A 24,897-nucleotide genomic window follows, 5' to 3' on the forward strand; every position below is an offset into this window, starting at 1 on the left:
TCTCTATTAATCTATTTCATGTTCTAAGGAAAGATAAGTGTTATTTTAAGTTATAAAAGGCATTTTTCACATTGGGCAGTACCTCTCAACAAGATTGATCTGTTTGGATCTTGATCCATGATGGTCTTTTTATTAGTTTTGACGATTGGATTTCTCTATAAATGGAAAAGTAGTGCTTCGGATCGGGAGTAATCACTAGTGAGAGGGCAAAAAGAGGGGAAAAGAACAAAGGAAAGCTTTGACTTTCTTTTACGTCTTTCAACGCCGTTTTAAATGATTTTTTCTGTTCTTTCTCTACTGTCGACTTCATTCCTTTTCTTTCCAAGCTGTCCTTGTTAGGAATTTATAATTAGATATAAATAAAATGGGGAAACAAAATTATATCTAAAATTTCCATTTCCACAAATTAGACAAAAATAACGATCACAAAATTACCAAAATAATTAAAAGAAGGGAAAAAAGGACGTCTTCGAAAATTATACTGGTTGGTTCTTCTGCAACTACAGGTTCTACTAAGATGAAGATTGTAAAAACACTCCAAACTAGCGCTAAAAATCTCTCCCCAAATAGCCCAACATAAATTATTTGAGTCCAAGTACCGCAACTCGATTATTGGAATAAACAAGAAGAGAAGCACACTAAAACCTAAAAATACACATCATATTTTCAATAATCTCTATCGCGATCGGACTGCACAAGAAAAATTTTGCTTATACCGCACAACACTATAAATTGCCTGCCGTCGGTTTACAAAAAAAAAAAAAAAAAAAAAGAATTTCGTTTGTTGCTTTCCTTCCTTTTTTTTTTTTTTTTTTTTTTCCAGTTTCATGTCTCCACTCAATTTAAACATGTATATATTGTTGGAGTTGATACCCTAAATCTCGTAGATTCCTGTAGTTTGTAAACAGTATGAACAAACAGTTTGATGATTTATAATTTGAGATATTTTATTCACTTCAGTGTATGAAATATGAGATATTTTAGTTGCATTAATCACAAACTAATAAACTAAGATTCCTGGTTATTGTTGTAACTTAAGCATGTATGTGGAGACATACAAGTGAATCGTACTTGAAGTGATAACCTAAATAGTCCGTAGTATATGGATAAAGAAGGAAAACCTTATCCTGGTGACACTACGAGTGTGGCTCATTTTGTAGGTGTTACAAATGTTGTAAAGTGTTACAAATGGTCTGATCCTGACCATTCATGTATTAGACATGCGAGCGGGGATGCTCTATACAAAGGAGTTTGTATAAGACCAGACTACAAAATGTTTAGTCTCGTTATATAACACCGTTCATGACAGAGACTTTCATTTCACTAAGATGACCATAAGTAACATGACCTTAATCCTGAGTGAGTTGGGAACTCTTGTCTATGAGGGTGGTCCTTTGATTTGCATGGGTGCGAGTGACTAGATCGCCGACTCAAACCTACCACTTTGGGAATTTTTCTGATTGGGGAGCTGGGAACTCAGCTACACAAGATGAAATTCACTCTTTCTCCGAAGCAGGGGTAAGTAGATAAATTGCTTCCTTAAAGACTGATTCCAGGGCTTGAACAATGTGACGCCACACCTTCTATTGGCTCGAGAAGGATTTACTCATAGTGAGACTATGACGTTTTGTTCATTAGAGGAATCAATGGTACTTAGGGAGTTAGATGTAACTACAGGCGCATAACGATAAATTGACCTAGTTATACTTACGAGCAATTTGTGAAGGATCATTGTACTGTTGATTATTTATATCCGATGGACACAGAAATATATCTGTAGTACGAAGAGTACAGCTGTCGCTCTTTATTGGAGTGTCCGACAGTTAATGGATAGTGGATATTGCGATTAAAGAGTTTACTCAGTTATTCACGTACCATTGGAGCTTCAAGCTATAAGTCCATAAGGTCCCCTTGGTAGCTTAATGGATTCATGTTGAGAATTCGTTTTTGGATTAGTTTGAAGTGTTCAAATTAACAAGAGAGAATTTGATTATATATGATATAATTAAATTAATTAAATTATATATGATATATTTGATACATTATTTGAATGGAGAAATTAATATAAATATGATTTATATTAAATGCCATAAAGGAGAAAAAGAACTATGGTTTATATGTTGCATATGATGTGATACTAAAACTATAGGTTATAAATATAATATGATAAATTAGTTATTATATTTATTTATAATAAATTAATTATAAGATAATTGATTTTCGGTTTTTTTCTCCTAATAACCGACTTAGTGGGAAGTTTTAATCAGTTTTTGGTAACTGATGGAAAAATGAAAATCATTTTCATTTTTCAATTGACGGCATGCAAAGCAAGTTAATCAGATAACTTGTCGAGAGAAAAAAGAAAACGATCGAACGAGTATCCTATACGATAGCTACTCGCTGCTATCGAGTACCCAAGTCTAAACAATAGATTTCTGTCTTCTCCCACTTACTCGATCGTCTGCTCGGTCGTCTATTTTCTCCTTCCCTCTACCAAATCCATATAGAGCCCACACCTACTGAATCCTCACACCGAGAATACCAAGGTAGTCTCGTGGTAGTGTCAAGTTTCTGTTCAAGGGTCGAGGATCGAGGATCTTACAGTTCGTGCTGTTTACTGGTTTGCTCGCATTACGTTCATGCTGTTTGATGCTTTGCTGTTGGATCGAGGAAATACTAGAAGAAAAAGTTCTTCAAAGGCACGTTTACTCGATCCCTTGTTTGTTTTTACCTTTGTAACATGTTGTAATTTACTCGTTATGCATAACTATTATTGTTTGATTGTAAATGTCTTGTTCTTGTATAATAGGGTTTGGAACGATTTGCTTTTGCTCATTGGTTCTCTATGCTAAAAGTTCCTTCAATTGGTATCAGAGTCAGGTTGTTCTGATATTCCAAATTCCATTGATGTATTGAATTACATTAGCAGTCTTGGTACTGTTGATTGGTTATATCCGATGGACACAGAAATATATCTGTAGTGCGAAGAGTGCAGTTGTCGGTCTTTAGTGGGGTGCCCGACAGTTAATGGATGGTGGATATCATGATTAAATAGTTTAGTTAGTTATTCATGTACCGTTGGAGCTTTAAGCTACAGGTCCATAAGATCTCCTTGATAGTTTAATGGATTCATGTTGAGAATTCGTTTTTGGGTTAGTTTGAAGTGTTCAAATTAACAAGAGAGAATTTGATTATATATGATATAATTAAATTAATTAAATTATATATGATATAATTGATATGATGTATTTGATACATTATTTGAATGGATTAATTAATATAAATATGATTTATATTAAATGCCATAAAGGAGAAAAAGAACTATGGTTTATATGTTGCATATGAAGTGATATTAAAACTATAGGTTATAAATATAATATGATAAATTAGTTATTATATTTATTTATAATAAATTAATTATAAGATAATTGATTTTCGATTTTTTTCTCCTAATAACCGAATTAGTGGGAAGTTTTAATCAGTTTTGGCAACTGATGGATAAAATGAAAATCGTTTTCATTTTTCAATTGACGGCATGCAAAGCAAGTTAATCAGATAACTTGTCGAGAGAGAAAAGAAAACAATTGAACGAGTATCCTATACGATAGCTACTCGCTGCTAAACGATTGAGTACCCAAGTCTAAACGATAGACTTCTGTCTTCTCCCACTTACTCGATCATCTACTCGATCATTCAGTTTCTCCTTCCCTCTACCAAATCCATACAGAGCCCACACCTACTGGATTCTCACACCAAGAATACTAAGGTAGCCTCTTGGTAGTATCAAGTTTCCATTCAAGGGTCGAGGATCGAGTTTTACTCGATTGTGATCGAGGATCTTACAGTTCGTGCTGTTTACTGGTTTGCTCGCGTTACATTCGTGCTGTTTGACGCTTTACTGTTGGATCGATGAAATACTAGAAGAAAAAGTTCTTGAAAGGCATGTTTACTCGATCCCTTGTTTGTTTTTACCTTTGTAGCATGCTATAATTTACTCGTTATGCATAATTGTTGTTGTTTGATTGTAAATGTCTTGTTCTTTCACAATGGGGTTTGGTACGATCTACTTCCGCTCATTTGTTCTCTATATTAAGAGTTCCTTCATATATTACTTAGTGTACAAATGGGCCAGGCCAAAAAATTTCACTCCATGGTAGCCATAAATTTTCTTCTTCTTTTGACTTTTGGTAAAAAAAAAATTTCACTTCGTAGCAGCCATAAATTTTCTTCTCCTTTTGACTTTTGGTAAAAAAAATCATATATATTTCTTCCAACATGTGTGAGGGTTTGTTCAATTTTGACTTTTTGATCAAAATGATGTGTATATATATATCCATCAATGAGTGTATGCTTCTGCATGGAGTTTTGATTCCACAATCCAAATAGTCTTACCATAAGTTATCCGGCTAATTCTTGGGTTTCCATTAGGGCTTGCTCCCAATCCCATAGAGGCACTTACTAGACTTTGAGACTAGAGAGGTGGAATAAAACTACATGGTTAATAGTACTTCAAGTTAAAGCTAGTGCCTTTTGGCTAAAAATTGATCAACTTATCTGGCCGAATAGAAGAAAGGGCCTTCCATCCAAGGTTTAGTATCCTTTGGGTGCTATCGTTGATGTTGATCGTATCCTATTAAGTACTATAAAGGAAAGGCAAGGTTTTCCTATCAATTTCTTGGCCGAAGCTTGACTAAAAAGGGCTTGTGTTTTACTCCGTAGGTTAGCTAGTTGGAAGGCATTGCTTGCTTTCTGCCGTCTATCTTTCCCTTATTTCACTTGGTCAAGCAACTTCGCTTCTTTTTTGTTGAGAATCTCATGTCTATAGGCTTTGAAAAACTTGTTTACTCTAACCCAGGTAAGATTTTGAAAATTGTTGATGATTTCTTGTTCACTGTACGGATAAGGACAACAAAAAGCAAAGGCTACACGAGTGGATTTTGATTAAAGAGAAAAGCGTTAGTAGGAAAGTGGAAAGATTCTTTTTCTTGTCCATTCTCGTTTGTTGCTTTAAGGGTTCGATAGTGAATTTCTTCTTCCAATGTTTCAAGGGAGCTCTAAGAAGACATGATCCCAAGCGAGCGGATTGATGCGACCAAACCTCAAACTAGGATTTTGTCCTCGAATTAGTTCTATAGAGGTTTCGGCTTGTTTTAGGTTTTCTAGGGTCTTTTTGAGGACTTGTTTAACCCTGTAATATACTGCCTCAGGATTTTCTCCTTTCTTGATAGCAAAAATCATGTCATCGGCTACCGAACATAGCCTACGCCCTCTTCAATTTGCATAAAGAAATTTATTTTCATATCGAGTTGGTGCAAAAAGTTCTTTATTAGCACGGGGAGGTTGTCTTTTGTTGTGCTAACCCTCATCAAGGAACCATAATGTAGACCTAGAGAGGCGAAAGATTCATCAACTCTTTTTCCAAAAAAAACTCTTCTTAGTGCATCAAAAATTCCTTGTGCAGCCAATACAACCACAACATACCAATTCAACTAATCTCACCTTAGCATATATATATATATATATTTGTTACAGTGTTTGTAAAAACAAATAAGAAAATATTATTCCTTAAATGAAAAAGTAAAAAAATAGATAAATGAAAATAAAAAGCAGAAAAAAATGAAAAGTTATTATGGTTTAAAATAAAGAGACTGAACATGTGACACCATAAAATTGGATCACATGGCTTGACAGTTAGGTTTAGCGTAACTAATTAGCATTCAAATTTTGTTCTTTTTTATTTTTGATAAGAGGAATACAAAAAATGTTTCATTTTGAAAAATGAAAAAATATTTTAAAAGTTCAAAAAACAGCAAGGTGATTTCTAATAATAATTAATAGAGGATCAAAATACTCTTAAGACATAAACAACTTATTTAGCCCAATAAATACCGATTTTAAAATTATAACAAACTAAAATTTGTTGGTATTCAAAATACATTTTATCTAAACAAAAATTTTTGAATTCGAAAACCAAAAAAAATATAAACTTTTAAATGATAATAAACCAAATTCTTTTGATTTTTAAAATACATTTTATCTAATATAAAATTATGAATTAAGAAAATTTCAAAAGAGTGAGAACACGTGAGTTTCCATTCTCCCAAAAGATACTTTAAAACTTATTATATAATACAATTTCCTTTTTGTTTTTTGTTTTATTTTTTAAAATTATTTATCCTTCCTTTTTTTCCTTCAATACCGCTAGAGCCATTTGTCAGTTCATATCAATCCACCAATATATACATTTATTTTTCAAACATTAAAAAAAAAAAGAAAAAAAAACCTTCACTTTAGTGCCATTTGTCAAACATCCCTTACCCATACTGCCTTTTTTCCTCCTTAATTACCAGTTGAGCCACTTTTCACTCTAAAATTAATCCATCAACTTGCATTTTATTTTGTCTGTTGGTACATGAACTGAAAGTTGAGTTTGATGTATATTTGGTTCCCAATTCTAACATATAAAGTTTCAAAACATATAATTTAGTAATGAAATGACATGTAATTATATTCAATTAGTTGGCAAATGATAATAGGTTAAATAATTTCAAATGTTTCTCATAGGTGCCGTAAAGAACATTTGTTCGGCGGTATTAGTCAACCAACCTCTATTAGCATCACGATTTGCCATGCAACGCCGTTCTCTGGCCTTATTACCATATGTATCTTATAAAAGATTGTGACGTCTCTTCATTTAGATTATGTCCCATCAAGATAGTACTTCTTTAGGGTTTACCATTCTTAAGTAGAATCCCAATTTTGAATCGATTATCCGTTTGGACTTTATGAACTCTTATGCCGTATTAGATTAGATTTCATCTCAATACTAATTAGTATCAAGAGGAATAATGATCCATATATCTTATAAAAATTGTGCGGTCTCTTCATGCCCCATCTAAAAGGTGTTTCTTTGGGTTCACCATTTTAAATATGTGAGAAACTCAATCACTTGATTGTCCAATTTTGGATGCTCGATCAATTTGGATTCAAACAAGGTACAACTTCAAGATGGGTTAATAATGTGAAATAGATATTTTATGGAAAATCAACTAACTAGTTTGAGATCTCCATGTTGAATTGAAGTAGAGATGTTCATGGGGCGGGGTAGGGATGGAGAAGCCTTCCCCGTCCACCATCTACGCCCTCCTATTTCATTCCCCATCCTCACGAAATTTTCCATGGAATATTTACGAAAATTGGGTTACATGCTGAAAAAATTTCTCCGTTAATTTTTTACTTTAAGTTATCCATTGCTTAACAAAATTTTGAATTTAAATTTATTCTAAATCATATACAATTTTTAGAATTGTCTAAATTAAATGGGTCATTTTCAAAAATTTTTATTCAAAATAAAGCACTATACATTTGTCCTATAAAAAAAATAATAGTTTATATGCAAAGATATAATTAAACTATTCCATATCTTTAGAAGTTTAAAATTTAAATATTACAACATAGTTGTCAAGCCTTCAATATAAACTATAAATTTTTAAGAGTATATATGTGAATGTGAATATGAGTTATAACCTCACAGTTATATATATATATATATATATAAAACTATATATAACTCAAGAGAATGTATTTCTTATTTCCATCTCTGTTTAGTTAACGACGATAAAATTTTCCTCGCTTCCTCTTCCATTCTCTATCTAATCACAGAATCCCATCTCATTTGGGGCAGGTAGACATCTCTAGCAACAAGAAAATTCCAATAAATATTGCGACAAGAACATAAAGTTGTGGTACAAATAGCGTAAATAATCACTTTAACCATCCCGTGCTGTACAATTCATGTTAATTCTATGAATGTACTAATGTAGTTTACAATATATGATCCGTATTAGGACGCACATAGAACTATGAGAATCGACAAATTTACCTTCTCTAATACTTTTTCTTTCATAGATCAACATAGTAAACCTGCCAACGACATTATGGTGGTAAAGCAATATATTTCTCTGTATTTTCGTTCATGCAAAATTTATTCATATTCAAAGTGACCCTTCAACCTAATAAATCTCATTTTAGCAAGTTGTTCAATTACTAAAGCTTAATCACTAATTTAATATAGTACAATTTTATTACAAAAGGCAGAGAAAAAAGTATAATCACACATCATAGCCAACCCTAACTTATTTTCTTCACACTATATATTTAATCTTTAATAATCTCCTCAAAATTCATAACTTTTTTCTCTTGGATTTGACATAGAGAAATTAGAGAATAATAATAATAATAATTCAATTAAGATTATTGAAATCTCTAAAGCCTCTCCATTATCATCACAACATTCAAAATTTTCTAATTGTTTATTATTTGTGAGAGTTTTTAACCTAATTTAGATGGCCAAACAGAACGCAAAAAATCAAACACCAAGATATATAATGATTCGACTAGTTTGGTCTACATCCACTTTGAGAACCAAATTAATTTTATTATGAGTAATAAGGAATTTACAATTACAGATAATCAACATAATCACCAATCTGTAATTTTAGTATCCAATGATATCGAGAGATCTGCACACAACTTTGCCTCTGAAACTGAGAACAACCCACTACAAAGCAAACAACCCAAAATCTTCCCCTACCGCCTCTGACCGGCGAACCAGGCGCAGATTCACACGTCTCTCTCGCTGATAACCTGCCGAACGAAAAACACCGAAAGCAAGACGCCTGCCCAGACCAGACTTGTCCAGACCAGACCGTAGACCTGCGTGGACACCCACGCTCGAATGCCGACAGACACCCGCGGGAACCGAGACCACTCGGAATGGATCTCCTCGGATGAGAAACGAACGTCTGCCGCCCACTGATCTGCAAACAGACCAGACCCGACTTCGTCTTCCACGGAAAAAGCCGACTGCACGTCCTCTCTCTCTGATTTTGCTTCCAGACGGCTGCTTCGTTTTCTCTCCCTAAGAGTCAGTTTTTTATAGCCTAAAGAGGAAGATATGAATAATTACAAAAAAGTCATTTGCCCATAATTACCACAATGTAATTGGGCTTTTAATTTGACCAAAAACCCAATAAAACCCACTTAAATACCTTGTTATTTTCTTCAAATCTCCCTCATAACAAGAATATTTAACTGTCAAGCTGATTCTCCAATTTTCCTATCATCTAGATTTAATATTCAGCATTTAAACCTATGGGCGGGAAGAACCTTGGTTAACAAATTCTCACAACTGTATGAACCTTGACCAGTTCAACATCTTTCGCTTAAACTGTTCATGATGAGATAAATTCTTCGCAAGATAAATAATACTCTGGCTATCACAACGGACGATAGGAATGAACTTCTGCGACAACAATTTACCAATTATCCTTTTCAACTACACTGCCTCTTTCACAGCTTCACCCACTGAAATATACCCTGACTCAGTAGTAGACAAAGCAACAATTGACTATAGAGCAACCTCCCAATTGACCACATTACCAAACAAACGAAAAATGTGACCTGATAGAGACCTTCTTTTGTCAAGGTCCAAATATCGAAGCACCCATTTAATTGCATTCCAATGCTCCTTCCCAAGATTTGATATAAACCTATTATCATACTCATAGCATATCCCAAGTCAGGCCTAGTACAAATCATCAAATACATAATACTTCCAACAACATTACAATAGGGAATATTAGTCATCTCTAACCTTTCTTGTTCAGTAATAGGACATTGAGATGAAGAAAGCCTAAAGTGAGATGCTAAGGGTGTCGAAACTGCCTTACAACCAGACATATTATACTTCTCAAGCAGTTTATGCACATAACTCTCCTGCGAAATGGTCAACAAACCTTTCTCCCTATCTCTTTTCACATCCGTGCCTAGGATCCTTTTCAGTTCACCTAAATCTTTCATCTTAAATTCACCACTCAATCGTTTCTTGAGATCATAGATTTAAGAATAATCCTTAGACACCAGGATCATATCATCTATATACAGAAGTAGATAAATATATGTACCTTTTTGAGATAGTTTCCAGTACACGCAAGTATCATATGAGCTCCTGTGAAACCCCTATTTTAGAATAAAGGTGTCAAATCTGATATACCACTGTCTCAGCGATTGCTTCAGTCCATAGATGGACTTGTGAAGACGACAAACCATGTCTTCCTTTCCTTTCACTTCATAGCCTTTAGGAAGCTTGGTGACATCTATCTGTTCAACAAACATATCAAAGTGAACAGCAATAGATAAAATTAAACGAATTGACGAGTACCTCACCACTGGAGAGAAAATCTCATGAAAGTCAACTCCCTCTTTTTGAGTGTAACCCTTGACTACCAGTATAGCCTTATACCTAGGCTTGCTGTCACCTCCTATACCTGGCTTGATTTTATAAATCTGCTTTGACTAAATGAGTGTTTGATTAGAAGGCCTTGGAACCAATGACCATGTCTGATTCTTCTACAATGAGAACAACTTTACTTCCATAGCATCCTTCCATTGTTCCTTTGAATCAGATACAATAGCCTCCTCAAAAGTAAAATGCTCTGCTTAAATATTGTCAGTTGCATAAGTAAGAGCATAAGCAACTAAATCAACATAACCATACCTCCCAACTAAATCAGCATAACCATACCTCGTAGCCTGCCTTACCCGCTGAGGCCTATCATGTGTAAGGTGATGGTTCTGTAGGTCACTGCTACTTGAGCTTTCTTCACCGAAAGCTCTCTCATCAATCAAAGTCCTCTGCAGTTGAGGCTGTTTACCATCAGAACTGGATGACTGATCATTGGATTCGCCTGAACTAACTGATGGTCGTGCTTTAGAATCAATTCTAACCTCTGCCTCAACCTGATCAACTGTCTACTATTTCTGCTGCTCTTTGACACGAAATGGTATCTCTGTTTCATTAAAGGTCACATCTCTGCTGATAATACATTTATTTATGCCTTTTTCCAAGCACCAAAGTTTATATCCTTTAACACCTTGAGGATAGTCAATAAACATACATTTCAGTGCCCTCTTATTTAGCTTCCCTTCCTTAATGTGAGCATAAGCTGAACATCTAAACACTCTGAGATGATCCAAACTTAGAGCTTTTCCTATCCATATCTCCTGAGGAGTCTTTAGGCCTAAAGCAGAAGACGAACTCCTATTAATAAGATAACAGGCTGTTTGGGAAGCTTCCCCCAAAACTTTAAGGGTAATGAAATATTTGTCAAGAGACATCTTGTATGCTCCATAATTGTTCTGTTGAACCTCTCAGCTAAACCATTATGCTGTGAACTGTATGTAACAGTGAAATACCTCGTAGTTCCCTCAGATTTTCAAAATTTATCAAACTTGTGATTCACAAATTTTAAACCATTCTTTGTCCTCAAATACTTTACCTCTTCCTGCCTGTTTGGTTCTCAACCTGTTTTTTCCATTCACAAAAGCTTCAGTGGATACATTCACACCTTCCTTGAAAAGTCATCAATGATTGACATAAAGTATCTCGAACCTCTCATAGAAGGTACCTTTGTAGGACCCTACAAATCTAAATGAACATAATCCAAAATTCCTTTGGTAGAATGCTTCCCTTTCCTAAACTTCACTCTGGTAGACTTTCCCATTATGCAATGTTCACAAAATGGGAGTTCAATGTCTTTAACTCCTCCAAGAAAACCTTGTTGGGAAAGAGCTTGAAGACCTCTTTCACTCACATGAGCTAGTCTGTTATGCCATAACATAAACTTATTTGTTTATGCAATAACAACACTTTCTGAAACTGCAGTACCCTCCAACACATAAAGGCCATTCCTCAAGGTCCCCTTCAGCTTAAACAAAGAACCCTTGATAACCTTCAGAACTTTATTCTCAGATTTATAGGCCTGCTCTATCTAATTCGCTCAGAGAAATTAAATTTCGTTTGAGTTCTGGAACATACCTTACATTTGTAAGAATTCTGATCATTCTATCATGTGTTGCAATTCGAACTGACCCAATTTCTTTTATATCACAAGCACCATTATCACCAAGCAAAACTGATCCTCCATCATTTTCCTAAAAGTCAATCAAGAAATCCCGATTAGGAGTCATGTGAAACGTGCACCCTGAATCCATGATCCAAGCATTCTGAATGTCCCTGCTGGACACCATCAAGACCTCTGCTGAATCATATCCATCAGTAACATTTGCTGCATTAGAATCCCCTGCATGCTTGCTACTTGATGCTTCCTTGCTCTTATTCAAAGGGCAATTTTTTTTCTAAAGTGTCATTCTTTATGACATAGGAAACACTTTTTGGTTTGATTTTGACCTGGATCTCAACTCTTTTCCTTTTTCATTCTTTTTCTCACTTCTGCCTATGGCCATGAGTAACTCTCCATCCTTGCATTCCTTTTTAATCTCGAGGTTTCTTGTTCTCAAGGCATCCAACACTATATCCATGGACAATGAATCTTGTCCATATTTAATAACTGCCTTAACTTCTTGATATGATTCCGACAAAAAATTCAGAAGAATAACTGCTTGATTTTCATCCAACATCTTCTCACCAATGTTATTGAGATCAACTATAATCTTCTGGAATTCATCTAGGTTCTCTTTTAAGCCTTTAATAAAGTCCATCTTATATCCAAAGAATTTCTCTTTTAGGTATAATTTATTTGGCAAGGACTTAGTCAAATAAAGATTTTCTAATTTCTTCTATAACTCCGCTGTAGTAGTGACCTCATCTACTAGCCTAAGCACTCCAAGATATAGAATAGGTCATCTCATCCATATCCCATTTTTTCAGCTTCTGTAATTGTTGATGGAAGGTCTTTTTCGTCTAAGATTTTGGCTACCTTTTGTTGTACTAGAATAACCCTAATCTTTTTCCTCCATAACCTAAAATCACATTTCCCATCAAATTTAACAACTTCGAACCATGTAGACATCGAAGCCGTCTGTCAAATTAATTCCAACAAAAAAATATCATGAACAAAGAATATGCCAGCACACTACCACACACCCTCCTTGGATCGAATGGAGCTCTGATACCACTTGTGAGAGTTTTTGAACCTAACTTAGATGACTAAACAGAATGCAAACAATCAGTAGAATAAATCAAAAGCAGTAAAGAACGAACACCAAGATATATAGTTGTTCGACCAGTTTGGTCTATATCCATTTTGAGAACCAGCTTAAATTAATTTTATTATGAGCAATAAGGAATTTACAATTACAGATAATCAACGATAATCACCAATTTGTAATTTTAATATCCACTGATACCGAGAGATCCGCACACATTGCCTCTGAAACCGAGAACAACCCGCTGCAAAACAAACAGCCCAAAATTGTGCACTACCGCCTCTGATCGGCGAACCACGCACAAACCCCCGTGTCTTTCTTTCGCTGACAACCTGTCGAACGAAAAACACTGGAAGCAAGATGCATGCCCAGACCGGACCTGCCCAGATTGAACCGCACACCTGCGTGGACACCCACACTCGAACACCGACAGACACCTGCCGGAACCGAGACCACCTGGAGTCAATCTCGCCGGACGGGAACGAGTGTCTGCCGCCCACTGATCTGCAAACAGACCAGACCTGACTTCGTCTTCCACGAAAAAAGCCGGCTGCATGTCCTCTCTCTCTGATTTTGCTTCCAGATGGATGCTTCGTTTTCTCTCCCTAAGAGTCACAGTTTTTTTACAGCCCTAAGGAGGAAGATATGGATAATTACAAAAAAGCCATTTTCCTATAATTATCAGAATGCCATTGGGTTTTTAATTCACCAAAAATCCAATAAAATCCACTTAAATACCTTGTTATTTTCTACATTATTTTATCCAATTACTCATTCAAATTCATATTTCAATTCCATTCTTCCAAATCTCAAACATTTCCTTTCTATTACTCTCCAACACTTTCTTCCTCTCATCAGCCACCTTGTTTGGCCAGAGGATTCTCCTCTTCCCTTCATTCTCTACGCCTCGAACGATGCTGTTTCGTTCACCATCGTCGAGACAACCTCCATCTTTGATGAACAAGTATCTTGTGTACCGTAGAAGATTAAACATTCTCGTTTCTTGGTTTCCATCCATCAAAATTCATCTCATAATTATTCCTCCATTCCCATGATGGCTATTCAAATCACTCTCTTCCCAAGTCAAGGATTTTTCATTGGATTCTCCACTCACCATGTTCTTTGTGATGGAATAAGTTTCAACTTATTCTTAAAATCATGGGCTTACATTTGTAATAAACTCATAATCCAAGACTATAATTTTTAATTACCATTTCAACTCAACCCTTCATTTGAAAGAAACTCAAATAATATCTCTTAAAATCCATTAAATTTCACCCCAAGAAAGAGAGTTAGCCTCAATTATAATTATGGCATCTCTATTTTTCCTCCTTCCGATTGGCTCCCAGCATCATTCCAATTGAATCCAACACAAATACAAAAACTGAAGAAAAGGGTATTGTTATTATTATCAAAAGAAGAAGAATTTCATTACTTATCAACATTTGTGATTGTTTATACATATGTATTGGAATGTTCGGTAAAAGCCAAAGAAGAAGAAGGAAAAAAATATATCAATGTAATAGTGATGGCGAATGTAAGAGGGATAATGAAACCTCCCATTTCAAGAAATTATTTTGGTAGCTGTGTGAGTGGTTTGGGAATTGTAGTGGAAGCAAGAGAATTAAGAGAAAATGGGTTTGGAAATTTGGCAAGAAAAATGAGGGATATGATCTTGGAAATGAGAAAGAGTAAGATTCATAAGGCTTTGAAGTTGAAGAATCTCAAGAATAATGAATTTGGAAGTGATTTTGAAATTGTTACAGTTATAGAATAACCCAAGTTTAGGATTTATGAAAGTGATTTTGGATGGAGAAAGCCAATAAAATATAGGATGGTTTTTTTTTTTTTTTTTTTTTTTTTTTTGGTGAAGAATAGTGTTTGATTGATAAATAGTAGAGATTATGATGGTGTTGTTGAAGTTGGTCTTATTCTTCCAAAACATCAAATGGATAGGTTTTCTTCATTAAGGGTCAATTTGGATTGACTTTTCTAATCATTTAGAAAGTCGATCTAACAGGTCATAGTTTTATGCCTTCGAAATAATTATTTGGTAATTGTAATTGTGATGATCTTTCTATGATATTTTTATTTCAAATACATTATATAATTGTTCTCTTATGCCTCTAGCAATGTAAAACTACTATCAATTTATAATCTTAAATTTTTGAGGTTGAATCAATTAACACTCCGAGTTAATAATTATGTGTATGAATTTATACTCACCATCACATTTTGTAATTAATTTTCTTTGAAAATATTGTTTAATTTCTTTTAAAAATATTGTTCATGTATTGATCCTAATCGTGTCTACTTTGTTAATTATTTGACATTATTTGGAGAAATTCACACACGTGTAAGAATTGATGCATTTATGATCTTCAAAGACAATCTTAAGAAAGCATATAAATTGGTTCACTTTTGATAATCTAGTAGTTTATTTGAAACAATTATAAGTACCACATGATACTTTTCGAGCGAAATCTGAAGGAGGGTGTGTAAATTGATACAAATAGTTCATTGTTTAAATTGATACAATTATTAATGTAAGATTTTAATTAACAGAACCCCAAAGTTTAGGGATATAAAAAGGTATTTTCCTCAAAAAATTAAAAGCTATAAGTTTAGGGGCAAAATTTTGTCAAAATTTTGTATTATATACTTAACCATGCTCGGATTGGATGATATAGGTATTTGAACAAGAATTTATAGACCAATCACAAATTGTCACATCATTCACTAAATTAAAGGATCAACTAGGAGATGACATGTGTCCCAAATTGAAGTTTAAGACAAATTTCGATGATGCCACGTGGTTTTATCATGACCGTTGAATCAATAAGATTAATTTGACCAAATTTGATATTATTATTTGGTTAAAAGTTCAATTGGGCCCAAAAAATAGGTTTAATTTGACCCAAATGTCAAATAAGGCCCAAATCCAATTAGTTGGGCTCAAGGACCAAGTCTCTGAAGCTAACCACTCTTGACGACTGAAGTCCTTTTAGAGATACAAGCATTCTGAAGACCGAAGTCCTTTAAAGATATAAGCATTCTGACCACACTTGAAGACTGAAGTCCTTTGGAGATACAAGCATTCTAAAGACCGAAGTCCTTTTAAGATACAAATATTCTGACCACGCTTGAAGACTGAAGTCCTTTGAAGATACAAGCATTCTAAATACTGAAGTCCTTTGAAGATACAAACATTCTGAAAACTAAAGTCTTTTAAAGATACAAACATTCTGAAGACTGAAGTCCTTTAAAGATACAAGTATTATGATCACACTCGAAGACTGAAATCCTTTGAAGATACAAGCATTCTTCCAAGACTCCAAGCTTAAGAATATCCACACACTTTGCTTCTATACATCAAGCGTATACATTCAACCGAGAGAGAATTAGAGGATCAAATACTAGAGATCGAACCACATCACATCACATCAAATCAACATCAACATCAATACCAACACCAACTCAAGTTCAACTCCATGAAACAAGTTTCTCCGAAAATCTCGTGCAAGCACTAATCATCCAAGGATATCATCAAACTCAAAAGTCGATTGTGCAAGAAGATCGCCAAACCTAAAGCCGATCGTCCAAGAAGATCATCAAACCTAAAAGGCAGTAATCCAAGAAGATCAAGAAGCCCAAAGGCCGATCGTCCAAGAAGATCATCAAGTCCAAAGGCCGATCATCCAACAAAATCAACAAGCCCAAAGAAGATCAACAAGCACAAATGCCGATCATTAAAAAAGATCAACCAGCTTAAAGACTATAGTTTATTTTGAAAGCATAAAAATATTATGTATTAGAGATTGTACTCACTTCACTTTCCACAAAATTAATACAAATACAAAGTTTAGGTTCCACAAAATAAATTTCTCTTGAAATCTTGTGCGAACAATAGGTAGTAACTATATCCATTCTTTAAAGATTAGATTATAATAAATACCCTTAAACTTTGCTCTAATTTTTATTTCTTGAAAATACCTCTATGTTTTCTCAAAATTTGTAATATTATTCTTGAACATTCATAACATTTCAAAATCACCCTAGAACTTTTTCTTTCTAAAAATATGAAAAAAAAATCGAGACTTAGAATTGTGTGACAATGACCTAAAATGGTGTAGTATGTCTTTTTGGTCCCTAAACTTTAAATATTTGGCTGTATCCTGTGTCTATTTGGTCCCTAAACTTTTTAAATTGTCTAATAGTTCCTAGAACTTCCAATATTATGTCCGATATAGATTCCTAAACTTTCAATTGTGTGTTCAATAGATTTTTGGTTTGATTCAACATATATTAGAACTCATTATTGCAGTAGATACAAAATTAAAAGCTTAGGTCCCGTTACACATAAAATTAAAATTAAATTTTATGTCTATTAGATTAGCTAAAAAAGTTAGTTAATTTTTAAATAATTTTAAGGGTAAATTGAGAACACTGCCCCTAAAATAGGGTGGTAGTTGCAATTTAGTAGAAATTATACCCTTAAACTTTCAATTATAAAAATGTAACCATCGAATTTATACAAGGGTTAAAATTGGATTCTCAAACTTACATAATTATATAACTTCGAAAGTTCAATTTTTACTATTTGTAGGTCCAATTTCTACATTCATTGTAAGCTCAAGGGTCCAATTTTAATATTTTTAGAAGTTTGGGGTCCAATTTTTACAATTAAAAATTCGAGGGTGCAAATGCAACTACAATTGGTATTGGACATAAATTCAAAAGTTGAAGGACCTATATAAGATATTAAGTTACGTTTGATAACCAATTATATACAAAATTGAAAATTTAAATACTTTTAGATAGTTTTTAACTTAAAAACCAAAAGGACAAATTAAAAATTGAACTAAACTTAAACTTGAACACTAATAATAAATAAATAAACAAGAAAAAGAGTAAAGTTTAGGAAGAAAAATGACATACCCATAATACATTGATGTTAGATTCGTGTTTTGGAGTATTTTAGCATGCTTTGTAATTGATTTTGAAGGATGTTGATAGTATGTTTCAGAAGTCAACCACAACCTGAATGGTCTCGAATTATATTACCCATAGCTCGATAGTTTGAAACTATTTGGACAACCACCAACTTCGCTTAATCAGTTTTGAACTAGTTGGCCACGGTTTGAGGACATGTTACAAACGTCTTTAACTATTAATAACTTGTCCTCTCACAAACAAATGAAATCTAACCTTATACTTATGTCAAAGCTTATTATCGCTTTATATACAACATCACATTATTGTATTTTCGTTATGAATATTGTGGTCGAGTCAGTGGGCCAAGAATTTTATATGGGGGCATTATATGTACAAGTCTAAAAAAAAAATGTATAAATGAATGTGAAAAAAAAGTATTCATAACTTCATGTATTAACTAATTTTCATGTTTTAAAATCGATCCCGACTCTTCACTTACTTTTGGTTTCAATAGATAACAAAACAAACAAATAAATGCAACATCCTTTGAAATGATATATTCTAACTAAGTATAATATCCACTTAATCAAGTTGTATTAAATCGGTACCAAAATTTTTAAGTGGAAAAATATGATTTCGAAACTGACAAAGGCCTTTTAGTAAATATGCCATATGAACTTGATCTCGAATATTATAATTATAATCATAAATTTCGGTTCTTAGACCAGAATCTACATGTAGTTTTTCTAGATTGTTTTCGGAATAAAATTGATCAAAATCCAAAACATTTTTATTCTTTGAAGATGATACTTCTATAGTGTCTGTTGTAGTTTGTCTTTTATAATATCTCTTCATACTAATTTTGAATTAATTCTACAAAAGTATTAATAATAAGAATATTACATTCTATTATATAGATTTAAAAACATAAAAACTTAAAGTCTAACTTACTTGTTGATTTCGTATATCCAAACGAGTGAAAGCAAATATTTCTCTTACTTGGACTCTGAAATTAATTTTAAAAATCTTATACGAGTAAATGCGAATGTAAAAATAACGGAAACAAATAAAAATATATAAAATGTAATGTGAATATAAAAATTATGTCCAAAAAAATGAACGATACCTTTTTAATCGAATGTTTTTTAGATTGAAAAGTGAACTTTGAAAAGAAGGAAAAAAAAATTTATAAATTACCAAATCCTATTGTTGATAAAAAAAATATTATTTGATTATTTATTAAAAATTGCACATTATTATATTCTAAATGTCATATTGTTTGATTTACTTTCTTTTATTAGTCTTTACATGAGTTGAACTTTAAAAGCCCATTAGAGATGAAAAATTCGGGTAAAAACTCATATAAAATCTGAAATAAAATGTTACAAGTAGTAAAATTTAAGCCCTTATCCATTGCCAACGAGCCAATGCCATTATTGATATTTCATTTGAACTTTCATATATATATTACTTTATAAATTATATTAAAAATACAAAAGACGATAAATTGAGGGGCACATGCCCCTCAGGCCCCTACGTGGTTCCACCCATGGGTGGACTGGAGAAAAATGAAGATCGAGATAGACATGGTCATCACATTAGGGTTATAATAGAAATGATCATCCTAGTGTGATACTTTATAAAATACGGTAGTATATTTTAACGTAAATATATGGTTAGATTTTATTTGTTTGTGAGAGGATGGATTAGGAGGTGAGAATGGGTGATTTGTAACCAAAACTCTTTGACAATGAATTCCATATTTTATGGTTAGATACTAACAAGGACGTCCTAAGTTAAATAGGGTAATCTGATGCGGGGGGGTGTCATTTTGCAAAATTACATGTTTAAGACCCGGGTTGGAGTGTGTCATTTTTGCAAAAATATATATTTAAGATGATAACATTTTTGTAAAGAAACAACCATAAACTGGTTGAATGGCTAAATTCCTTTATTACTCGAGACGCCGTTGGCCATCGGAGCCTAAATTCATTTGTCAACAACAAAAGTTTGGTGCTTCGTGACGGGGTCCGTGGGCATTCCAATTTTCTCGTTCTACAATTCCTCCTCCTCTGGGCTTTGCCATCTCTCATCGAATTGGGTAATCCATCGATCGATCTTTAATTCTCAGGGTCTTTCCAGAATTCATGTTGATCGGAGTGATTTTTCTTTATTGAATCCAAATTGAAGCCTCGATTTTATATTTTCCTGCGAAATTCTTATGACCAATCTTCTTTGATTGGCTTCGATCTGTTATGCAATTGAAATGCTGATTCGCTGATTTGGGCAATTTGATTTTTGAAGGTTTGGGCACGATGAGTGAGGTGTTTGAAGGATACGAACGCCAATACTGCGAGCTTTCGGCGAACCTTTCAAGAAAGTGCACTTCGGCTAGCGCCCTAAATGGAGGTATTTCCACTTTTTGATTTGTGAATTTTGGTCTCCATATGTGGTTCTTTTTTCAGGTTCCACCCCAAACTTAAATTGAAATTCATGCCTCTAAGCAGATCCTCGATGCGGAATGATAATCGAATTTGAGGTTAAAACTTGATGAAACTTTTCATTGGCTTCGACAAGAAAAACATGTACACATATTGTTAAAATCTGGATCAATTTTAAGTTCTATATAACTATGACGATCGCTCACTCACTCTTTATGATTCGTTTGTTTATTCTTGGACTGGGAAATAATTCTGAAGGTAGATAAGAAAGAGCCCACTCCGTAGGGTGCATTTTCATACGCGTTAATGATTGCTATACATTGGAAGAAGCAAATAATTTTGTTTTAAGGCTGGTTTTCGATTTATGTATCTCTCATTCAGAGTAGGAAGGAACCCAAAATCTCTCAAGGTTCTTTGATGATTATATGTTGGATATCCTATAATCACTTTGTTGGTAGATGTTGAATGATTTGTTTAATAGGTGACTATCTAGTATGATGTTCTTAAATCTGTTTGTGGGGATGACTGTTATTTCACATTCAATTTATGATCGTTGATCTAGGTGGTTTTCAGGACTTTAGCGTGATTTGTTGTTGGATGTGAACAAATTTTATACCTAAAGTATTTTTCAGTAGATGAATTTCAATATGTTTATGGTGGACAAATCAAACATACGGTTAGTTCTAATACTGATCGTAAAAACAATATTATAAATCCATTCCCTGTGGTGATGGTCCCCTGTTCAGTGCTCCCGAAACTTATGGACAAGACAGAACTTTCATGTGGGTTCTTATTGGAAGAAAAAGAAAGAGACCTTCGTTGGATGATGAAGATTCTCTTGAATTCTCCCTTTCGTGATTAAGGAAGAATTTTGTGGCATGCCTGTTTTTGTGCTATTTTGAGTGGACTGGCTTTAGAGGAATAGTAAAACTCTAAGAAGATACGATAGGGACACAACAACACATCAGTTTTTTAAAACCTAGGACAAGGACATGATGAAGACGTTTATTAAATATATACCATTTTTATATAACAAGGAAATTATGCATTTATATGCTTAAATAACTCGTTCGATGTATTTCGTTCTCAAAATTTATTTATTTTTTTTCATATATATATATCTATCAGTATACTTAACAAGAGTTCGGTGCATGTCTAACAAATATTGGATCTAGTCCCTTCAGGGACATCTGATAAAATTGAAACAAATATTGGATCTACTTTGACTTTGTACAACTAGTATCTAGCACATCCCTATTGCTCTAACAAATGTCCGATACCTATCCAACAAGTGTCGGAATGTCCAAGTGTCCTCAACACATGTTGGGCATGGATACACTAACCAAACTAAAGTGTCTATGCTTTTTATGTAGAACTTTATGAGGGATGGAAGAGTTGTTGGAGGAGGTTTAGGAGAGGGTGAGGTTTAACGGGCCCAAGGTCCGTAAATTGGGATTTTCATAAGTATCAGCTTGGTGTTATTTGTTTGAATAGGAGTCCATTTTGTAATTGGTGGAGGACTTCAATTGTGGTTTTTTTTGGAACGGGAGTATTATATTGTACGGAAAGAGAGAGAAAAAGTGTTTTCTTATTAGAAAAAAAATTAAGTGTGCGTCAAACAGAGGACTTTTTGGGCAAAGATTGTTTTCTGTTACAGCTGGTTGTTCTGTCATTGATGAGCTAATTGTTTGGAGCCGAAATTCTCCCTGTAGATTGTTTAATACTAAAATGAAGGATACTCTAACTGTGAGGAGATGAAGTGGTTCAGTCCAGGGGCTGCTCTAGCTTTAGATTTTCTATTATCTTTTCTTAGTGATGTTGAAAATTATAGATTAAATTTTTAAGATGTATTAGAGCTTTCAAATCGAACCTTCTTTTATACTTTTTCATTTAATACTAAAGAAAAATTAGACTGATATTATTTACTACGTGAATATATCATCTTACCTTCAGAGCAAAAGAAGCAAAAGGTTTCTGAAGTGAAGGCAGCAATTGATGAAGCAGAAGCTCTGGTACGTAGCTGCCTCGTCCTTGTTGTGAAAAATGCCTTCAAATTTCATGTTGCAATGTTAATGTTATATTCTTCATGATTCCTAGATTCGAAAAATGGATCTTGAGGCCAGAAGTTTGCTGCCTAACGTCAAGGCTGTCCTTCTAGCTAAATTAAGAGAGTACAAGTCTGACCTCAACAATTTGAAAAGTGAAGTTAAACGTATTGAATCTGGAAACTTAAATGCAGCCACCAGAGATGAGTTGCTGGAATCAGGCATGGCCGATACACTGACGGTATGTTTGTATTCACTGGTACTCTAATTTTTTTGGATTGTCACCGTCACATATATAAATAACTTGTTTTCTCCATCACTGCCATCTCCATAGAATCATCTAAATGTTATAAAGGTCTATAATAAAGAAAATAGAAATGAATGCACTAAACTCAGCTATCTTACTTATTTAGAAAACCAAAGCCACTAGGACCACATGCTCGCGGGAAGGACTAAGACACTGAAATTTTTTTTAGCGATTGTAAATATATCATTCCTATTATTTAGCAATTGTAAATATATCATTCTTATTATTTAGCAATTGTAAATATATCATTCCTATTATCCTATGTTTCATTTGGTTATTAAGGTTATAGCTTTTATGCTTGCCGAAATGAACATAGCTTAACTTGCATGGTGTTTGTACTATTGACCTTGAAGTTAGAGATTTGACTTCCCCACCCCACATATTGTTAAAAAAAAGAAAAAAAAGCTAAGACGTGCTTTCTCTTCCTTAACTCTTGCATTTAAGTTTTGGACCATCGTCTCTTATCCTTTGTAATTGTGTATTAGCTGTGACTCATGCCTGGTTGCCAATTCATATAGGCATCAGCTGACCAAAGATCGAGATTAATGACCACAACAGAGAGGCTAGGTAAGTCTAGTGATAGAATTAAGGAAAGTCGAAGAACCATGCTAGAAACAGAAGAACTTGGAGTTTCAATTCTCCAAGATTTGCACTCGCAGCGACAGTCTCTCTTGCATGCTCATAATACGGTATGGGATTTTACTTTTCATGTTTTCTGGGTCATCATAGGATTAGGAGTAAACGATGCTGTAGGAGCGTAGGACTTAGATTCTTCATACTTTCTTGTGATAATGATAAATCAGCCATTTTATGTAATTTCATGGCCACATCTTCGTCATGCAAACCCTTCAATGGTTTCTTTTCTAACTATATTGCTTTTGGAGTTGTGTCTGCCTGTAGTTTTTATTTGATATTTCCCACCTTATGCAGCTTCATGGAGTAGATGACAATATTGGGAAGAGTAAGAGAATTTTAACCAACATGTCTAGAAGGATGAACAAGAACAAATGGATTGTTACATCCATAATTGTTGTTCTTGTCTTGGCCATCATCCTGATATTGTACTTCAAACTTTCCAAATAGTAAGGTCATCTTCTTCATTTGGGTTTGTCATATTTGAGTGTTGTCAACATGAGTTCATGTTTTATGTATTTTTCTGGGTCTATTGGGAGTTTGTACATGGCTTATGTCATGATTAATTATTTTTTGCCTGCATCTTAATCTTCTTCAAGATTGGCGAGTGTTCACAAAACAATATTAATGGTGTAAGGTTTGCCCAACGTTTTATATTACTGTCTAATGTTCTATGGGATATTGTATTTGCTTACTTTGAGAGCTTAAATTGAGAGTCTACGGAGGTAGTTTGAGCTTAGATAACTTGTGTAATTACTAAAATGTTTTTATAGTACAGGCACTTAAAAGGGGACAATTATATATACTAAAATGGAATAAAATTTATAATACATGCTCTAAAATAATATTTTAACCTAAAGTAGATCAAAAGAAAAGAGGCAATATGAAGGATTATTAGGTATATGGTATATGATATATTAGTCATATTATATACTTTATATCTGGTATATCAGTCATCTTATATACTTTATATTTGATATATCAGTTGACTAATATACCAAAGCTAAAGTATATAAGTTATATAATGAATATACCAAATTTAACTTTCATAAATCATATTTATATCAATCAAGAAGTTTGTTCATTTACTATTATTCGTTTGACTTAATTTTAATTCTTATTCGTCCGTTATAAAATATTATTTTTCTAGTACATTATTATCAGCTTATGATGGTTCAACTCATTAAGTTTGTGACCATTTTGAATGAATGTTGATAAACTATCGATATACTAATATTACACTTGAAATTGAATTTTGAACATGTGTTGATATATAATTGATATACTTGAACAAATGTATTTTTAATGATATACCAACGTTTTATACTTGAAATGAATTTTGAGTTAATGTTGATATAATATTAATACACCAATGTTATACTTCAAATTTTATTTAGAAGAAATGTTGATATACTATTGATACACGAATGATATACTTGAAATTAGTTTTTTTTTACGAGCATTGATACAATATGATAAACTGATTTGTACTTTAAATGTTTTGAATAAGTGTTTAACTATAACTACT

General features: G+C 33.5%; 1 protein-coding gene and 1 pseudogene across 1 annotated transcript; both read left to right on the top strand.

Annotated features, from left to right (window-relative positions):
• The first annotated feature begins 13,591 nt into the window (after positions 1-13,591).
• Positions 13,592-14,995, top strand: LOC120079084 (BAHD acyltransferase At3g29680-like; annotated as a pseudogene).
• A 4,776-nt stretch (positions 14,996-19,771) lies between these two features.
• VTI13 (vesicle transport V-snare 13) lies at positions 19,772-24,028 on the top strand. The gene is made up of 6 exons (XM_039035180.2): positions 19,772-20,044; positions 20,248-20,352; positions 22,338-22,396; positions 22,482-22,670; positions 23,255-23,425; positions 23,667-24,028. The coding sequence occupies exons 2-6, from the start codon at positions 20,259-20,261 to the stop codon at positions 23,817-23,819; spliced, it is 666 nt and encodes a 221-aa protein (XP_038891108.1). The 5' UTR covers positions 19,772-20,044; positions 20,248-20,258; the 3' UTR covers positions 23,820-24,028.
• The last annotated feature ends 869 nt before the right edge of the window (positions 24,029-24,897 follow it).

Source organism: Benincasa hispida, chromosome 6, assembly GCF_027475165.1.
Source record: "Benincasa hispida cultivar pf3 chromosome 6, pf3_genome.v1.1, whole genome shotgun sequence".
Classification (NCBI taxonomy): Eukaryota; Viridiplantae; Streptophyta; class Magnoliopsida; order Cucurbitales; family Cucurbitaceae; genus Benincasa; species Benincasa hispida.

What these genes read in the sequence shown, in the direction of transcription:
- VTI13 (XM_039035180.2), top strand. Translation starts at nt 20,259, where the DNA reads ATGAGTGAGGTGTTTGAAGGATACGAACGCCAATACTGCGAGCTTTCG. An exon ending in TTGATGAAGCAGAAGCTCTG is followed by an intron (nt 22,397 to 22,481) that starts GTACGTAGCTGC and finishes CATGATTCCTAG; the next exon opens with ATTCGAAAAATGGATCTTGA. An exon ending in GCATGGCCGATACACTGACG is followed by an intron (nt 22,671 to 23,254) that starts GTATGTTTGTAT and finishes CAATTCATATAG; the next exon opens with GCATCAGCTGACCAAAGATC.